Here is a 17,770-nt window from a genome sequence, read left to right on the forward strand (position 1 = left end):
AAAAAAAAAAAAAAAAAGTAGAAAGAGAGGTAGAAGTTAGACATAGAAGAGAGAGAAAAGCGTAAAGAAAGAATTAAAGAAAAAAAATACAAAAAAAATCAAAAAGAAAAAATAATGAAAAGGAAGAAAAGGCAAAAGAAAAAGATGATGGTGAAAACAAATATACTGAGTGGTTACAATATTTTAGTTATCATCCATAATTTATACTCGACTTAACCATGTTCTTCGAAAATAAAAAATATATAAAACATAAAATACAATCAAAAAAGAAAAAAAATGAGAAAGAAGTAAAAACAAAAAAATAAAAATAGAAAAAAAGGAGACCAAAAAGGAGAAGGGAAAAAAAAAAAAAAGAAAGAGAAACAAAGGGCAGAGGGTAGAGATAGAAGAGAGAAAAAAAAGAAATGACAAAAAAATGAAAAAAGAAACAAAAAAGAAAACTAGAGGCTACATATAGAAGAGAGACCAAAAAAATTAAAAATAAAAAATGAAAAAAAAAATGAAAAAAAAGTCAAGTTATATAGAAATTTTAAGTTTTTGACTTAGGAGTTAAAGTGAGTTGAAACTATTTTTACCCAATCCATATTTGACCAATTCATATTTGCTCATATTTATATGAACAGATTGCAATCCAAACCATTTTTACTCGATCCATATTTAACTCGTCCAAATCCAATTCAATTTGCCCGTTTGCCACCCCTATGCACACCTAAACTAGTAATATAAAAAGGCGGAAGAGTCCAAGCAAAATGCCGATTACCCTAAAAATGCATTATTTGACATTTATATACAGAAAAAAGAATATCTTATTCTAATAACTAAACGTTACATCTTGCAAGTTAGGAGAAAATATTTAATATTTAATATTTGATAGTAAATACGAAACAAAGAAATTTTTGAAGCCCTATTAGACAATATATGACGTTCAAAAATTTCTATTAGACAATATATGACGTTCAAACATAGTTCGTATTATGATTCAAACGTTTTACGTAATAAAATGTATAATCCGTAATTCTATAATCCTTGCAGCTTATCATCACAACATGCACATGCTACAACAATATTTCTGTCTTTTCCATCAGTGTTTCCTTTTTCTCTCTTGAGCTTTAAATTTTTCTTTCATCCAAATGCCTAGCTACTTTTTTCTTTCTAAAATGGCTGAAAATTGGAGACCTAAAGGAGTTGGAAATTTGATCAACAGACTTAAGATATTTGAATTTTTGCTCGATTATGAACAATTTCATTTAACGATTTGGACATCCGACGATAACCTTGGGTCATCTTTTATTGGCTCCATTAGTAAAATATTTCATGACAGCAGCAAAGAAATAAGCTCAAGATTTTGCGGGAGCATGAGGCAAGCCATGTAGAAAGATAAATAGCAAATGACTATTAAACAAAATGCTTGAATGGTCCCCCTTTAAGAAGCATAACTCAAAATAGAAGAGTAAAGCATTTTCATCAAATCATACAGTTGAATAGGCTTAAGTGATCTAAAACCATACAGAAACAGGCAAAATTATAGCTGAAGTTGTGGCTTCTAAAGACTAACTGCTAACCAAAGGCAAGTATGTAAACATCCACAAAATTTGAGAAGGGCAATGAATTTATATATATTCCTAAAAAGGACGTCGTTTTCATGTGCATCCGTTGCAAAATGACCCTTTCGCTAGCACATAACCAACAGAGGATGCAAACTACATCTTTGTGACCAACAGTTCTGACTGATACCTCACTCAAACAGAACAAATGACATTGTGGTCACATAATAGCTGCTTAAGCAGGAAGAAGAGAATCAAGGTGAACCTGACAACCCAGGGAATAGTTCTGATATTTTGTTGAAGACATCCATCACCTATAACCATATGACCATCTACATGTATTAGGTATTTATCAAATGTAAATCAGAACGTACACATACATGCAACATATTATGTAGTTGAACCTCTCGATTTAGTCTAGAATAATCCAAGTGACAACGAATATGTATACATTCTGGCAACATAAGATGAAATAAATGAACAAACTCTGAAGTATTGATCAAAATTGTCAAATTTATCCTTTCATTTAGTGAAGCAACATGCAAGAGGTCAATAACAAGTGCAGACTTAATACTCAATTTTAAATTAAAACAAAGAAATGTTTACTCAAATTTAGATTAATACAAAGAAATGTTTCAGATAAAGTTACGTTCTTACCTCCTTGTCATTTTGATATTTTGCAATACTCAGTGGATTTTGAGAACACTGCAATAAATAGAAGTCGGATTGCATCAACATTTTAAGCAATAATAAGTGTGCTATATTATATGATCCTTGGAACATCAACAAATTCAGGAGGATACAAATAGGAGCAACAAGTGCATACATCCATGATGGCTGCTTGAACTCTTGGATTTTGGAAGGCCATAGCAATATCGGGATTAGCCATAATCTTCGAAATGACTTCCTCGGGGGTAAGCCCTATTTGATCTGCAACCATAAAAAAAAATAGAGAGAGAGAAGTACAAATCATATCATTCGATAGTGTTGGCTATAGAGATGTTGCTCGAACTCTTCAAAAATGTTGCTGCAGCCGTATCAGATTCTCCAAAATACACATTTTTGAAGTATCTCACACGCACCTGCCGATATTTTTGAAGAGTCCGAGCAACATAGATAGCAACTGCTTGTAGCATAAAAGGAGGTCTTCCTGACATGTTATCACTACAAAAATTTCTCCCTCCTCCGTTAAATAACATTTAATAGTATTTCCCTTACATGTGCACTCCGTACATTTGAAATTGTAAAATGATGGGTCAAGTTGAGTGGGTTGGTCTATGATCTATTTTCTTAGCCCACGTAAACTTTGGACAGAATAGAGCAGTGGCCCATTTATTGACCCGCACATTCGCCACCCCTACTCAACTTTTTTTTAAATAAATGGAGATATGAAAATTAATATGCTGATGCCCAGTGGAATTCAGATACTGTCTATGACCCTCTTAACCCCCCTCCTCTCCACCTCCCCTTCAGGATCAGCAAGCTGTAGATACTACTATTGTTGCAAATAGACCTGAAAAAGAAGAATATACCTACTCTAACTTACCAAATTGTTGTTTGATTTCAGGGCTGCTAAGATCAAAATTCTTCAAGTTATCCATCATGCGGTTGTCCCATTCTGGGTTTCCACCCATATTATTCCTGGGAGGGGGCAAATAACGAAAACTCTAGTAAGTTTTTAATAGAATAGCAGAGAAGTATTCAACACAAGAAAATCCTCATCAATGATAAAAATGGCAGATGATTTAACATCTCTGTTCCTTTCCATGTTCTCTCCTTCTCTTTTTTCTTCCTTACTTTTCATAATTGAGCAAAGAATGACACCACAAATGCATAACTGCAAGCAGCGTGACAGAGTAGGTAGTCCTACGAATATTTGATTCCACACAGATAACTGATATCAGTTGATATTAGGAGTGTCCTGAAAAATCATTTACAGCTTTGCATTGTTCTAGTCTAAATTAGAAATGCAATTAGATGGACAAGAATCAACAACAAATACAACAAACCCATTATATTCCCACATAGTGGGTTCTGGGGAGGGTAAGCACAGTCCATACCACTCACTACCTCCAAAGAAGTAGAGAGGTTGTTTCCATAGACCCTCGGCTCATGACAAAATGGCAGTAAACAAAGTCGTAATAAAACATGAAACAAACCAAAGGCACACAACTCACCCAAACCCTCCTACCAATTAGGATACAATGTATAGCAGTATCATACATATATTGGAACGGAATATATCCTCATACAAGACGAGAACTTTAACCCTATGCAAGCAGAAGAAAAGGTCAGGTCTCATTTGCACAAGTTCAAAACTATGTTGCTCGGACTCTTCAAAAAAGTCAACGGGTGCGTGTCGGATTCACCAAAACTAGTGTATTTTTGGAGAATTCGACACGGGTGCAGCATCGAATGTGAAGAGTCCGCAAGCTACTCCAGTAAATAAAAAGTAGTCTGCGGAAGGGGGGGAAAATGAAGCAGTTCAGATACATCAGATACAGCAGAGTTGCACCAAGAGATATACTCCTAACACTTGAGGCAAGTTATAGAATGGCATAAGTTTCTATCCAAATAGCCTTTGGGACAATGCTTATGGTAAAACTCAGTGGATGTATGGGTTACTGTAAGAAAATGATTATCAAGCAGAAAGTTTAGAAAAGTAAATGATAATACAAGTATTTTCGCATGGAATAAAGAAATTTCACTTGAAAGACAACTGAACCAGACTTACATCATGTCCTGCAACTGTTGACGGTATTGTGGATTTTGTAGCATCCCTGTGATAAAAATAGATGCAAGCTCCTATTAGTTTTACCTGATAGAGGAAGTAAATGAAAGGGTTTGAAAAGCTTATAGCAATGAACAATGAAGGCAGTAGAGTCACAAGAAACCAGAATGACAAGTATTCCTGATAGGAAGCAGAGGAATAAATAATTAATGGCATTTTAACTCTTGTTCGTGCATTGTCCTACAACATGGAAATCAGACAGAAACAGTCAATGATAAAAGATGGAATAAATTTTACTCTAAAACCTGAAGCATGAGTTGGTTAATCACATCTAATGCAAAAGAACATTAACAAGAAAAGTTTTACAACTTAGGCAACGGTTACTAGATGTACTTGTCTGCACTTGCATCCTTCTAGAGATCCATCAGTAATTAAAATTAAGAAAAGGAGTTCAGGAAAAGTCAGATTTCATAGAAAAGAACATCAGATGACAGCTCACATTTAAATGTTGTAGGGTTCCTCATCTCCTCCGGTAGATAGCTGCAGAAATACAAAATAAAAGGAATGGTTCTCGTCAAAATAAAGCACAAGAGTTTATACACACAAACCGTATGTCACATAAGAATAAGATGAAAGGTTTGGTTGAAATCACAAGAAAGGCAAAATAGATTTAACATAGAAGAGAAATGTCACTTTAGATTAACACTTTGCAGGAGATAAATAATTAGAACCTTTCCTTCACCATAAACTTTACAAAAAACAGAATATGCACTAGCAAACCCGTATATGATCTAGTAAACTTTAATATGCATAAGCAAATTTTTTAATAAGGACTATGTATTAGCCAATTAACTCGAAGTTGCGTAATTATACTTTTCCCGTCATCCTCAAAAGTCCATTCCACATCTTTAACATTTTCAACTAACAACCAACATGCATCTCAAATAAGGTATAACTATGTTGCTCGGACTTGTCAAAAATGTCATCAGGTGTATGTGGAATCCTTCAAAAGTAGTGCATTTTGGGAAGATCCGACACGGGTACGACATCATTTTTTGAGAGTCCTAACGTCAGAGGTATAATGCTTCAAGTCCTATTCTATTTCGTTCATCCAAAAATCTTTTAAAAATCATCACTTAAGAATCCCAAATCTCATATTAGTTCACTTCCTTCATCTTTACCAAAGAAGTCTACAACACACTATAAAAGCCTATTGATTGAATACATTCCTGATGGAATGATATTTTCTCCGCACCGCCTTAGGAGAGGTTCAGAAACTAAATCTCAAACAAACGAATTTCGACTCCATCAGAACTTCATTACAACTTTAATTTTAATGCAATACATCGTAGCATGGTGTAACTGAAACTAGAGTTTCATTATTATAAACCAAAATACTGAGTAATATAGACATTACCAAATATCAAAGATAATCCAACAACTGGTAGAACATAACACAAAAGGAACATGCTATCTTACGGGTAAACCATCTTCTGCACAGTTGGATCTTCCATCATTTTTTCCAGAGCATCCACTGACAATAGTGGATTGGATTTTCCTGTGCAAGAAAGAAGCAGAGAGTATGAAGGCAATTTTTTTTCCATAAAAAGAAAGCATGAAGAAAAGTTAGGCCAACGTAAAGTTACACGCAACACATCCCTAATAAACAGACATGACTAACATAGCTGGAGCATTAATCACTCGAAACATCCAACCTCAAAACAAATCCATGGACACAGAATTCCATGGGGACTGTAAGAAATAGGTCATTCTTCCATTGAAACATGCCTGCTAGAGCACTTAGCATTTTTAGGATGCAGGAAGTTCTATTCAGGTTCCCACAAGATACAATATATGGGCCACTACAAAGTAACCAGCTTCTGATTTGGATATTCATCCTTTTTTCTGAACTCTCATTTGTTGTATCTGATGAAATATCGCATACAACATGGATTATTGACTAAAAAAGTTTTTAACCACTTCTAAATTCTATTTGTACATAAAATGATCCTGCCTTTTAGTCTTTATTTGACTCAAAGGATAACATTGAAAACACACAATACTAAAACTATGCCATTTGTTGAAGTCTTACACCCTCTAGATTAACCAAAATACCACTACGTATCTACATTATGCTACAAACATACTGCAATTGCACAAGAAACTGGTCTTTCTCCCCATTTTTTCCTAAATAGAAAAAAGACCACAGAATGTACTCGTGATTTTTGTCCCACCACATTATGGCACATACAACCTCATTTCGTTTTTTGTCAAGGCACAAGTACAGAGTGCATTTTAACCACTTCCTTCAACCACCTTCGGCATTGTCCAAACCACCCTATAGACTAAAAGAGAATCTAAGTAGCTATTAAGTATGTCCATCTTGATTATCTATTGCAAGATTCTAAAACGAAAATTCAAATAATGGATCGACAGAGAGAAAAGAGACATGAGTGAGAAGATAGGAATATGCATCCAATCCTGATGCTTGCTTGATATTCGTAGTACAACCGCGTCACCATAAATGCAAGACTAGCAAGTGGTTTACCAGTTGATGAGGTACTGTCAGATGTATGTGCACCAAAACCCGACTGTGAAGCAGCTCCATTTTGAGTTACCTAATAAACATTTGAAAATATTATTGAACAGTAATTGTTACAAGACTCCATATTCCCAGGTTATAGCTACTCACTCACCTGATCAGAAGTTACAGAAGCTGTCTCAGTTGATTCCTTATAATTTTCAAAAGCACCCTTCTGGAATATTTCATCAGGAGAAACGTCAACAAAAGCTGCAAAGAAGTTTAATTCACAGATTTAATATCACAACCAGAAAATTAAATATTTTTATAAGAGTAGTACAATGTATCACCACCCCAAAAGATGGTTCTAACTTGGTTGGAACAAAATTGAACTCTTCCAATATCATTAAAACTGCTCTGGTTGCTACTACAACTAAACCCAGGTATCAATTTCTACCAGTCCATAATGGTTGTTAGAATTTAAGAAAGATGTCAAAGGAGGATACAAGCACAAAATCTACTTTGTTTCCACAAACATCCTACTAGTCTTTGTCATTATTCTGGCATATTAGTGGAGTCTAAAATTTGGCTCTGGTCAGGGACTGTTACGGAAGCTAGGCCAGAAATCTATTTGATTATTAAAAGAAAAAAATATCTTTTGATGATTGAGGCACGAACAAAAATATTTTAAATACTTGAAACGAATTAACATTATATAAATTTAAATGGTACCTTCCTCCTGCTCACTCCTTTTATTTTAACTGGGGCTTTCCCGCACTTTAATGTAGAGCTTTTCTCCCAAGCCAACCTTCCTCTCCCCGACTCTTGTCAGCAATGGGTTCTAGCAATACATGAGGAGGTTAAGTTTCTAGGGCTATGTAGGGTCAACATGGCTATGGCTTAGGGAGGAAACACTTTTTTATTCAAACTTGGGAGGGATCCCTTGCACAGTGCCGGCATAGCAATAATGTGTGATAGGAATTCATGCAGGAAAGAGATGGCAAGTGGTTTTGGGGTGAGAAAAATACATGGAAAATAAGAAAGAAGGGAAAAGATGAACTTCCATTTAAAAGCTCAGAAGTTCACAAACTATCACATCATGACACTGCAGACTTGCTCAAGAATGTGCTCTAGATGGTTGATGTTCTGGCGTTTTTAAGATTGGCTAAATTGCTCAACTTTAATATATAGCAGCTAACTCACTCATTTGAGATAGTTTAATTCCATCACTTGATTTACTCTAGCATCCTTCAGTTTAATGAGACAAATCAACGTTTACAAGGTCTATTCAAGCGTAATGTCAAGAGGCATTCAATGAATCTACCTTCTAGCTTAGATTTGCTATTTTTCTATGATAAGAAAAAACAAATAAGCAAACACTAGTAGCAGATATCAATGATATTTAGAGGGCAAGCATTAAGTACCATTTTTCTTCGGCCGTTTTTCAGCTTCTGTATCATTTTTGACATTCACAGCTGGAGGTTCCTCCACTTTAGTTGCGGATACATCAACAGTCACCGGCTGAGATGCAAATGAAGCTGATGGTTTAGATGTGGTGGATGCAGTAGGTGGTGGAGGTGATGAACTAGCTGGACCTGACACTGGAGGTGGTGGGAATGGAAAAGGTGACCCAGGTGAAAAAGCAGTGTTGCTAAATTGACTATTCTGGCTATTCATTTGTCCCATCATTGTTTTGAACACTTGCTGCATAGCGTACTTCTGGAATTATGGGAAAACAATAAGCAGAAATAGTCAAGACACATATGAAGGGTCAGGCTACACCGAATTTCTGTAGCTGCACTCAGTGGCCTCCACATAGGAAACAAAGAAATATATCCACTTATGATTGAAATTAAAACATATTAAACAAGAATATGAAAGCAGTCTAAGACACAAATTTCCAATATAAAGAATAAAAAAGAAGCACCTAAAACAGACAACTTGATTTTATGTTTTCCTGAGAACTATTGTGTCTGTAATTTTTATTTTTCATTTTTGAAATTGGTTACAGCTATTGTATCTGCAATTCAGGTTGACTCATAAGAGGATACAATGTAGTTGTTTAAAATGAGGAAAGCATAACGTTATCTTTTTAAGCTCACAGCAAACCAAGAAAGAAAATCAACTAAATGTAACAGCAAGAGTTAGGACCCTCAAAGAAAAGACGAGTATAACAAAATAGATAAAAATAGATAAGGATCTTGTTGGCCTCTCAATACCAGATTGTGATGACGCCGCACGATTTTAATTAGTCATCCTTGAAAATATATTCCATAGTGAGGCCCTAGTTCATCTCGGAAAGTATTCTAGGTTAAAATACTCATAATTATTAATTTTGTGATTACACACACCATCAACTAATTCATGGTCATTCTTGTCTTCCCCTCTGCTTTGTTGGCCCATTTACTTAATATGTAGGCAATCCTCTAATACTGCTGCTCATAACAAACAAGGTGTATCCTATCATGTGCATGTCATACTATCGGTAAGTTAAACACACATTTTCTCTAAATTCCCTAAGCTGCCACTCTGATAATAGCACAATAAGAAACAAAATGAGACAAGCATCAAATTCATGCAAAATTTAATTACACCTCATTTAGGAAGTACTTGCCTTTAGGTATGAAGCCACCTGCAATATATTTCAGAAAATCCAGTAAAAAGTAAAGAGTTAGTTTTTATTTAAAAAAAAAACGAGAGTGCGACCAATAAAATCAAACAATTCTCCTTCTCACCCATGAGAAAAGTGCCGAAAGCCCAACACCAACTCCAATCCAAAATAGAGGAGACCCTCTGTAGACGATAAATAACAACAAATAAGTATACAAATCAAGAGATGTCATTGTTAATGCAAATGCAAACACAATAAGAGAAACATGCAAAGAGAGAAACCGATAGGTTAAGTTATCTACAGGATGAAACAAATTAAGTGGTGAATAATACAAATTATTACACTTGAGATGGTGGTGATGGAGCTGAAAATTGTGGATTTACACCAACTGAAGAAGTCTGTTGGCCACCTGAAGTTGTAGTGCTAGCAAAAGAATCCCTCCCTAATTTTCCCAGCACTGCATAGAACACAGAACATGTTGCAAGAAATGCTAAGCAGCAGCATAATTATTAGCAAGAATATAACAATGGATCACTAACATGATAAAATGTATAAGAACTTCGGACAAGAGAAATGACTGTCGCACCCAGGTGAACTACAACAACATAATAGTCCTAAGTTACTCGGACTAGGGTGCGGGTATCCGAGACAGGTGCAGATCCGAGAGTCGGATTCGTCAAAATTTAAATTTTACGATTCGGGGGTGCGAATCCGAGTATGGATATGGGTGCGAGAATTCGGCTAAAAAATCAAAGATTATGAATATAGAATTATAAAGACATTCTAAAAACCCGCTATTGGACAAAAACAAGAAAGCACCCCAACTTTTGCAATTACTTTTCAATTAAGAGTAGTTTTAGTATTATGAGTTTCTTTAGCTTACCTACAATAATTTACAGAAAAAAAAAGAAACTTACGTATAATTAGGAGGACTTTTTCAATGCTAGGGTTATATTCTCTAACTAAAATATTATTTTACGATATATAATTATATATTAGTTCTTTTTATATTATACAACAACAACAACAAACACGGTATATTCCCACATAGTGGGGGTCTGGAGAGGGTAAAATGTACGCAGTCCATACCACTACCCCCGAAGGAGTAGAGGCTGTTTCCGATAGACCCCCGGCTCTCTTTTTATATTATAAAGAATTAAAAAATATAAAGACACAACCGACTTTTATATTTTGACGAATAAATATAAAGACACCGAAACAATTCTTTCTTCCCCAAAGACGTGAAATCTCTGTTTCTTCTCAAGAACATTGACAAGTTGTAATTACTTCTCCTGTTCGGCTGGGTTCCACAAGTATGACTGTCTCTTTTTTCCCCAAGACACCGACAACTGAAAATTGGATTTGTTTGTCAACTTTACAGTCGTCGATTGGACTTTTTCCAGGTAAGTCATCGGGCTATTAGCAATGTTGCCCTCAAATTTGTTCTAGAGTTTGGTCAACGTATCCGAAATCATTTGACCGAATCTGAGACAGCGGAAGCACCCACACCTGCGTCAGTCTTGTGTCGAGACGGGTTTGGCGGCAAAACCAAAATGTCCGCGCAATATTATGATGATACCCAGTGTGCTCCCATAAGTGGGGTCAGTGGAGGGTTGGTGTACACAAACTGTCACATCCAGGAAAAAGTGGTTTAATTACTCTCCAAGATATAGCAAGTTTATGTATCATCTGTTCCATTCAAACAACACATGGTTTTTCTAATTTGGTAGTCTAGCCAGATATAACGCATAGGAGGAGCTTTAGTGCACCGGGCTGCCCTTTAGCCAGATATAACGCATACTGAATTTATAGAAGCAACAAATACAAGGAAATTTCCTTGTTACACATATAAACATAATGTGAATTAATTAAAAGCACAAGAACCATCCAATAATTTATTTATTATTACTCTAATCAGGCATAATTTATTGATAATAAGAAAACCTATTTAAATCTTCATCAAAAAGAGGTATTTCCAAAAGTAGAGAATCTACACAAAGATACGACTCTATAAGACAATCATTATTCTACACAAAACAGGAACTTCATGGGTGCCCCCAAGAGGAAATTCAGAACAGGAAGTTATCCCTTCAGATGTACAAAGTCATGACTTTCCTTTCAAAAACCTCCTATTTCTATCCGATCCCCAAAGAGGAAATTCAGAACAGGAAGTTATCCCATCAGATGTACAACGTCATACCTTTCCTTTCAAAAATCTCCTATTTCTTTCCCACAATACTATCCACATAAGTATAGTTGCAGGGTGGTTGAAATGGAGGCTCTTCGGGAGTCTTGTGTGATAAGAACTGTAATGCCCCAATTTTCTGAACCGGAATGCTACACGGTGCTCATGACCCTGAGGGACCACAAGCTAACCCATGACTGATATCTGTGCCTGTACACTGCACAATATATATATATATATAAAAACATAATGCGGAACAAAGGCTGATAGGCCAAAAGGTTCAAACTGAATATCAAACATCTGGTGGGGTATAAATACCCAAAAACAACCTGAAATACTATCTGAAAACATGATAGTCTAGAAAGCCTCTAACTATCTGAAAAGAGAGTTGATGGGACATGTCCCCAACTAACTCCGATAACTAAATAAAACCGAGTACTGCAACGATAAAACAGAATAATATGTCCTCGCATGATGAGGGCTCACGACTAACGCTGAAAGTTGAAACTGATCAACTACTGTTGTTATGGATCTCGTGTTTCGGAACCTATGGTGTAACATAAAAGAAAGCACCATAGTGCAAATACGTCAGTACAACTGAGAGTACTGAGCATACCAGTGAGGTAGGCTATATGCAATGGGTTACATGCATGAACAATGCTAAATAACTGACTAATATGAACGTGAGAGTACATGCAAAATTATGAGACTGAGACTGATATCGTGACACATGAATACTGAATCTGATCTGACATGGTACTGATAACTGATAACTGATATAACATGAGCGGCTGTGCTTGACAGTCCTTATACTGATGGAACTAGCTGAGTTCTGTACTGTATCTGTATTGATGTATCTGACAGTCCTGAAGCCTGAAGAACTATCTGAGTTCTTTTACTGACGCTGAGACTGAAACTGTGGGAAGTAGTAGCTTAACCGACATGCCCCACGTATGCTAATATAGCTAAATTGGGGTCCAATCCTTGCCCTAATTGGAAGGGTGTCAATACCATACCATGGGTAAAGACAAGTTGTGAGTGACCCTCAAATCTGGCAGTGTCCCCAAAAGAGAACGGCGAATGTCCGCCTCATCAACCCTCAAGCTGGCAGTGTTGATGTCTCAACCTATACTGGCTACATAGTTCTGCAACGCAAGGATTGCTTCTAGGAATCACACCCTCATCTGAAGCAGGTGAGTTCCCATCCTTGGGTTCACTCGGGGACTGAACATGATTGACTAAACTGTACATGAGCTGAGTTTCCTGGATTCCGTTGACTGACGGAATGCTACTGATATCTGACACTGACTAAGATCATGAGATTTCTGAGACTTCCTGAGTCACATGACTGACTGAATTCTATGGAACATGGCTGGACTGAAGATATCATGACAACATGACATGGCTCTAGGCACACAGCTATATTTTTCGGGTACAAGTACCCCCAGGACTCGATGGAAGGAAACTTACACACATGACTGACTTGTTCATAGGGATAAAGTCCACAATTCACAATATCATAAGTACGGGATTCAATACTACACATGGTTCTCAACATTTCATACGTGGGAGGGGATACATTCAACGTGGAAGTACTTTCTTAACTTCAACATCATGTTCACTACATATCAAAACCACAATACATATCAATAACATGGAATTCATGTAGAATCATAAAGCATAGAGCATGGACTTGTTACTTGGTACTCTTAAGTCATGAAAACATGATTATTATTATTCTAGGCATTTCATCGAACACCTTGCATGCACAATTTAGGCATAGGTGAAACCATAAGATTTTACATCATGAACAACCAAGTTTTACATGTTTTCAACTCACATGGTGTCATAGATTCATAATAACACATAAAGATTCCAACTTGGGAATCATTCAACATCAACAACTTGATTATCAACATCCAACAATATAGATATCATAAACAACTAATTTCATAGATTTCAACTTACATACTAACATAGCTTCATGAAAATACATAAGGATCCCAACTTGAAACCATACAACATGAACATAATCATACCACAACAAAGTATTCACAATACATGATTTAAAACTTGATTCTTGAGCTCCATGGATGAAAGGAATCCCTGGATGAACACTACGCATACCTTTGATGGAAGATTCTTGATGATTAACGGTGAAATCCTTTGAACTTGGGTCTTCAAATTGAAACCCTTTCTCTTGTTCTTGAGAGAAAATGATGAAAAGGGATATATTTTGGTCCAATGAGCCTTAATACTGTGTTTGTGTATATATATAGGGTGGGACAAAAGACTAAAATACCCCTAAGGAAAGGGAGAAAGACGCAGTTGTCCCTCTGTTGACAGTTTTGATATGCTGACGTAAATTGATCATAAACTTTTACTCCGACGTTGGATTTGGATGAAACCAATTGCATTGGAAAAAAGACTCAAAGAGATTTCCATTAATATATAGCAGCCCTCCCAGTTCATTATATATAGGGAGTTATGATTGTTTGAAGTTGACCCTGAAATTTTGGCCTGAAATGCGCCCGGAATGCGGGAGCATTTCAAACCAGTGAGTTCTGAAATGCGCCCAAAATGCGTTCTAAATATGACCAAGACATACTAGGGTCTTTCCCCATCGCAACGTAACTTGAAAATCAAAAAACCGAGGTCGGGAAGATCGCCAAATAAATCCCCGAAGTTCGGAGGCTTGAAATATGACTAGTGTTGAACACTTAGCAAAAATTCTTCTAAGTATTGGATTTTCTTATCAAGCCTTAAGGAGTTAAGTTAGACTTAAAATTTTATGGGGTCTTACAAGAACTAAGGTGTCTCCTAAGCTTAAAGGCAAGTTCTACAGAGTGGCAGTACGACCGACAATGTTGTATAGAGCAAAGTGTTGGGCCAGTCAAGAACTCCCACATCCAAAAGTTGAATGTGGCGGAGATGAGCACATTGAGATAGATGTGTGGACTTACTAGGAGAAATAAGGTTAGAAATGAGATTATTCGAAAGAAGGTAGGAGTGGCTTCGGTGGAAGACAAGATGCGAGAAGTGAGGTTGAGATGGTTCAGACATATGATGAGGAGGTGCATGGATGCCCAGCACGGAGACGTGAGAGGTTGGTTATGGATGGTTTCAGGCGGGGTAGAGATAGGCCGAAGAAATATTGGAGGGAGGTGATGAGACATGACATGGAGCAGTTACAGCTTATAGAGGACATGCCCCTTGATAGGAATGTGTGAAGGACGCGAATTACGATAGAGGTTAGTGGGTAGGAGTGCATCCTTACTAGTAAGAAGGATTGCTTTGTTTGTTGCTGGGCATGTAAGTCGTAGTGTTATGTGTGTGCCTTGTAGTTTCTTGTTCGTGGTGTTTTGGTGATGTTTGTGATTTCGGATAGATAGATTATAGTATTACTATGTGGGTGTCGTATTTCTTTTATTACATAGTAGTGTGTTATCCTATTTTGTTGTTTGTTTTTATGTTGTATATTTGTTATACTGTTATTTGTCCTGAGCCAAAGGTCTATTGAAAACAGTCTCTCTACTTCATCTGAGGTAGTGGTATGAACTACATACACTTTATTCTCCCTAGACCCCACTTTATGGGAATACACTGGGTACATTGTCGTTATTGAATACTACCCACATAAATGTAATTGGAGAAACAACCCATGTTTTCCATCTTCTTTTCTGTTCTCTAAAGGCCTAACTAAATAATGCATTCTTCACAGTACCCAGCATGGTTCTTTGTATTCCGAATCATCTAAAAAGCTCCCACCACAAACATGGTGCTAACTAGCATTGTAATAAGAGATGATTCATGTTCTCCCACAAGGGTTACACTAACACATGAAGCATTAATCAACATAAGTAATCCTCCTCTTATTCAAGTTACAATTGTCATAATCGCATCCCTCACTTCCATCTAAGCAAATACAACACACCTTTCCAACTGCCCTAGGGGTCCAAACTGAAAGATGAGGGAAACTCAACTTCACTCTAGCTTGCAACTTACAATAGTAACTTTTCACAAAAAATATTCTCCTACACTCTAACACCCAATAGTCATGGCTCTCTTCCAGTAAAATTTGTTTATAGAGCATTTCAAGTATACTTTGGAACTTCACTATGCCCCAATCCCTAAAGTTCCTTTTAAATTTGAGATCCTAAATAACACTCACATCATGTAATGTTCAAACTTGTTGTAGTACATCTCATTTTAGCATAAAATATTCTAGATGTTTGGAGAAGTGATCCTTAACATGTAATTTCCACACCACCTGTTCCATCCAAAAAGAACTACTCTTGCATCCGTCCCTAACCTGGAAAGAGATAAATGGCTAAACTCTTCCCTTCCCTGTATAATGCTACTCCAAAAACTGCATAACTAAAAGGATTCATGATGTTTCGTGTTTTCCAACCCACCCACCCACCCCCACCCCCAATGTCATATTTCTTTCGTATATCTTTTTGTGACCCCCAGAATAAGAAGTTGGGAGGTAGGCACAGCAAGAGCTAATGAATTCTACCTGGGCGTGCTTTTGCATTCAGCCATTTAGGTTTTCTATCACCTCTCTCCATAGTGCATTTTCCTTTGTCCTGAATCTCCATGGCCATTTCCCTAGCAAGACCTTGTTAAAAACACGACGATCTTCCTTTCACCTTTTGACAAATATATATTTTTCAATCTGCAAATCTTTTCCACACCTATATTTTGGGAACAATATCTTACCAAACTCGATTGGCAATAGCATCAAGCCATAAGTGACTTTCCTCACATAGAACAGACTACATATTGGGATCACCTCTCAATACCGAATTTCTACTTTGAGATACAGCCAAGCTTCAGTCAATTTAAAAAAAAAGGAGTCTTTAGTCCCATAGAATTAGCAAAATTAACATGATACAAACTCAGCCTAGTGCACTCCCCAACAAGTAATAAATTAATAAAAATTCTTATAGACCAAAAGAACAATTCTACACTTTCAGTGATGTATCAGATAAACACAATACATATAGAAAGAGGAGATGAGGAATAGCGAATAAGAATAAATAGCACTTCACACAACCAACAAAATGGGAAGCAGCCATCATTCAGAAATTCTCTTCAAAGGCTACTACTTCTCACAGTAATTAACTCCTATTCATTAAAAGATACAATTATTACATCTAGAGAAAACAGAAGTGCAGTTTCCAACAACAACACCAAAATTATCTTCAAGGACAGCTATTGAAGTTGTAGTTTAAGATGAATTGAAGGTTCAAATAAAACAATTATGAGAAAAGAGTAGAAAGTACCAATCCTTTTGGTGAGGGTTGGAGCCTGTAAAGAAGATGCCACTTGAGAACAAGTAGTGGGTCTGATAATTCTTCCATTGTTGAAGTGTCTTTTGGGTAGACGAAGGCCAAAGAAGGGATTTCTTGGGTTAGAAGAGAGACCCAATACCATTTTAGGTGAACAAACTATACCAATGTTCTCCATCACCCTTCAAAAATACTCAAAAGACTTCTTTTGCTGCTATTGAAGAATAAGGAGATGAGAACTGCAAAAGGGTCTCTCGGTTTCCAAAGAAGTGAGGACAGTCAAGTGTGTTATGAATTGAACATGGAGCTATATGGATAGGTTTTCCAGCCCCACCCTAAGCTCATTCTTTTGTTGAGAGGTAAGACATGGAAAATTAAAGTTGAGAAAATTATAAATTCTTTTGTTTCTCCTCTTCATTAACAAATTAAATTTGCAATTGTTTTTTTAAAAGAAAATCCAATACTTGCCTGATTTGTTTTTGTTGTATTATGTTATTAAAAATTAGTTTAATATTTCCTAAAACGTTATACTAAACAAAAATATTTAAAAGTTGAAGAAAATTAATTTTCCTGTTTTAGAAATTGTAGAGTTACGGATAACGTATGTGGTAAAATAGATAAAATAGATCTATTATAAATACAATAGATCTATTTTTATTTGTACGTGGATATTTCTTAACTTCTCTAAATATTATTATTTTTATTTTTATTTTGAGTTTATTTATGTTAGTTTTATCGATATTCATATCTTGGGGGTGATGATATGGTAATTGATTAAATGTTTTACTATAGTATTCTTTATTTTTTTTCTCTTACTTTTTGTAATTATTCTATATTATTTTGAAGGTATTCTAAATATTCTATATCTTTTGTTTCAAAATATC

The 17,770-nt window shown here is 36.0% G+C and overlaps 1 protein-coding gene across 1 annotated transcript; it reads right to left on the reverse strand.

The window, feature by feature from the left end:
• Positions 1-1,395: 1,395 nt before the first annotated feature.
• On the reverse strand, positions 1,396-17,245 carry LOC107868057 (protein TIC 40, chloroplastic). Its single transcript, XM_016714620.2, has 14 exons — positions 16,881-17,245; positions 9,750-9,864; positions 9,532-9,589; positions 9,411-9,428; positions 8,221-8,515; positions 6,972-7,066; positions 6,824-6,893; positions 5,755-5,833; positions 4,775-4,815; positions 4,279-4,324; positions 3,091-3,185; positions 2,371-2,474; positions 2,202-2,249; positions 1,396-1,858 (listed from the first exon to the last, which is right to left on the reverse strand). Exons 1-14 carry the CDS (start codon positions 17,062-17,064, stop codon positions 1,799-1,801), a joined length of 1,308 nt encoding a protein of 435 aa, XP_016570106.1. The 5' UTR covers positions 17,065-17,245; the 3' UTR covers positions 1,396-1,798.
• Between the last annotated feature and the right edge of the window lie 525 nt (positions 17,246-17,770).

The sequence above is a fragment of the Capsicum annuum genome, chromosome 4, assembly GCF_002878395.1.
Source record: "Capsicum annuum cultivar UCD-10X-F1 chromosome 4, UCD10Xv1.1, whole genome shotgun sequence".
NCBI lineage: Eukaryota > Viridiplantae > Streptophyta > Magnoliopsida > Solanales > Solanaceae > Capsicum > Capsicum annuum.

Excerpts from the sequence above, each read along its gene's own strand:
- LOC107868057 (XM_016714620.2), bottom strand. The coding sequence starts at position 17,064 with ATGGAGAACATTGGTATAGTTTGTTCACCTAAAATGGTATTGGGTCTC. Across the intron at positions 7,067-8,220 it reads AAAACGGCCGAAGAAAAATG|CTTTTGTTGACGTTTCTCCT; the intron begins GTACTTAATGCT and ends ACTTCTTTGCAG. Across the intron at positions 4,325-4,774 it reads GAACCCTACAACATTTAAAT|GGATGCTACAAAATCCACAA; the intron begins GTGAGCTGTCAT and ends TTTTTATCACAG.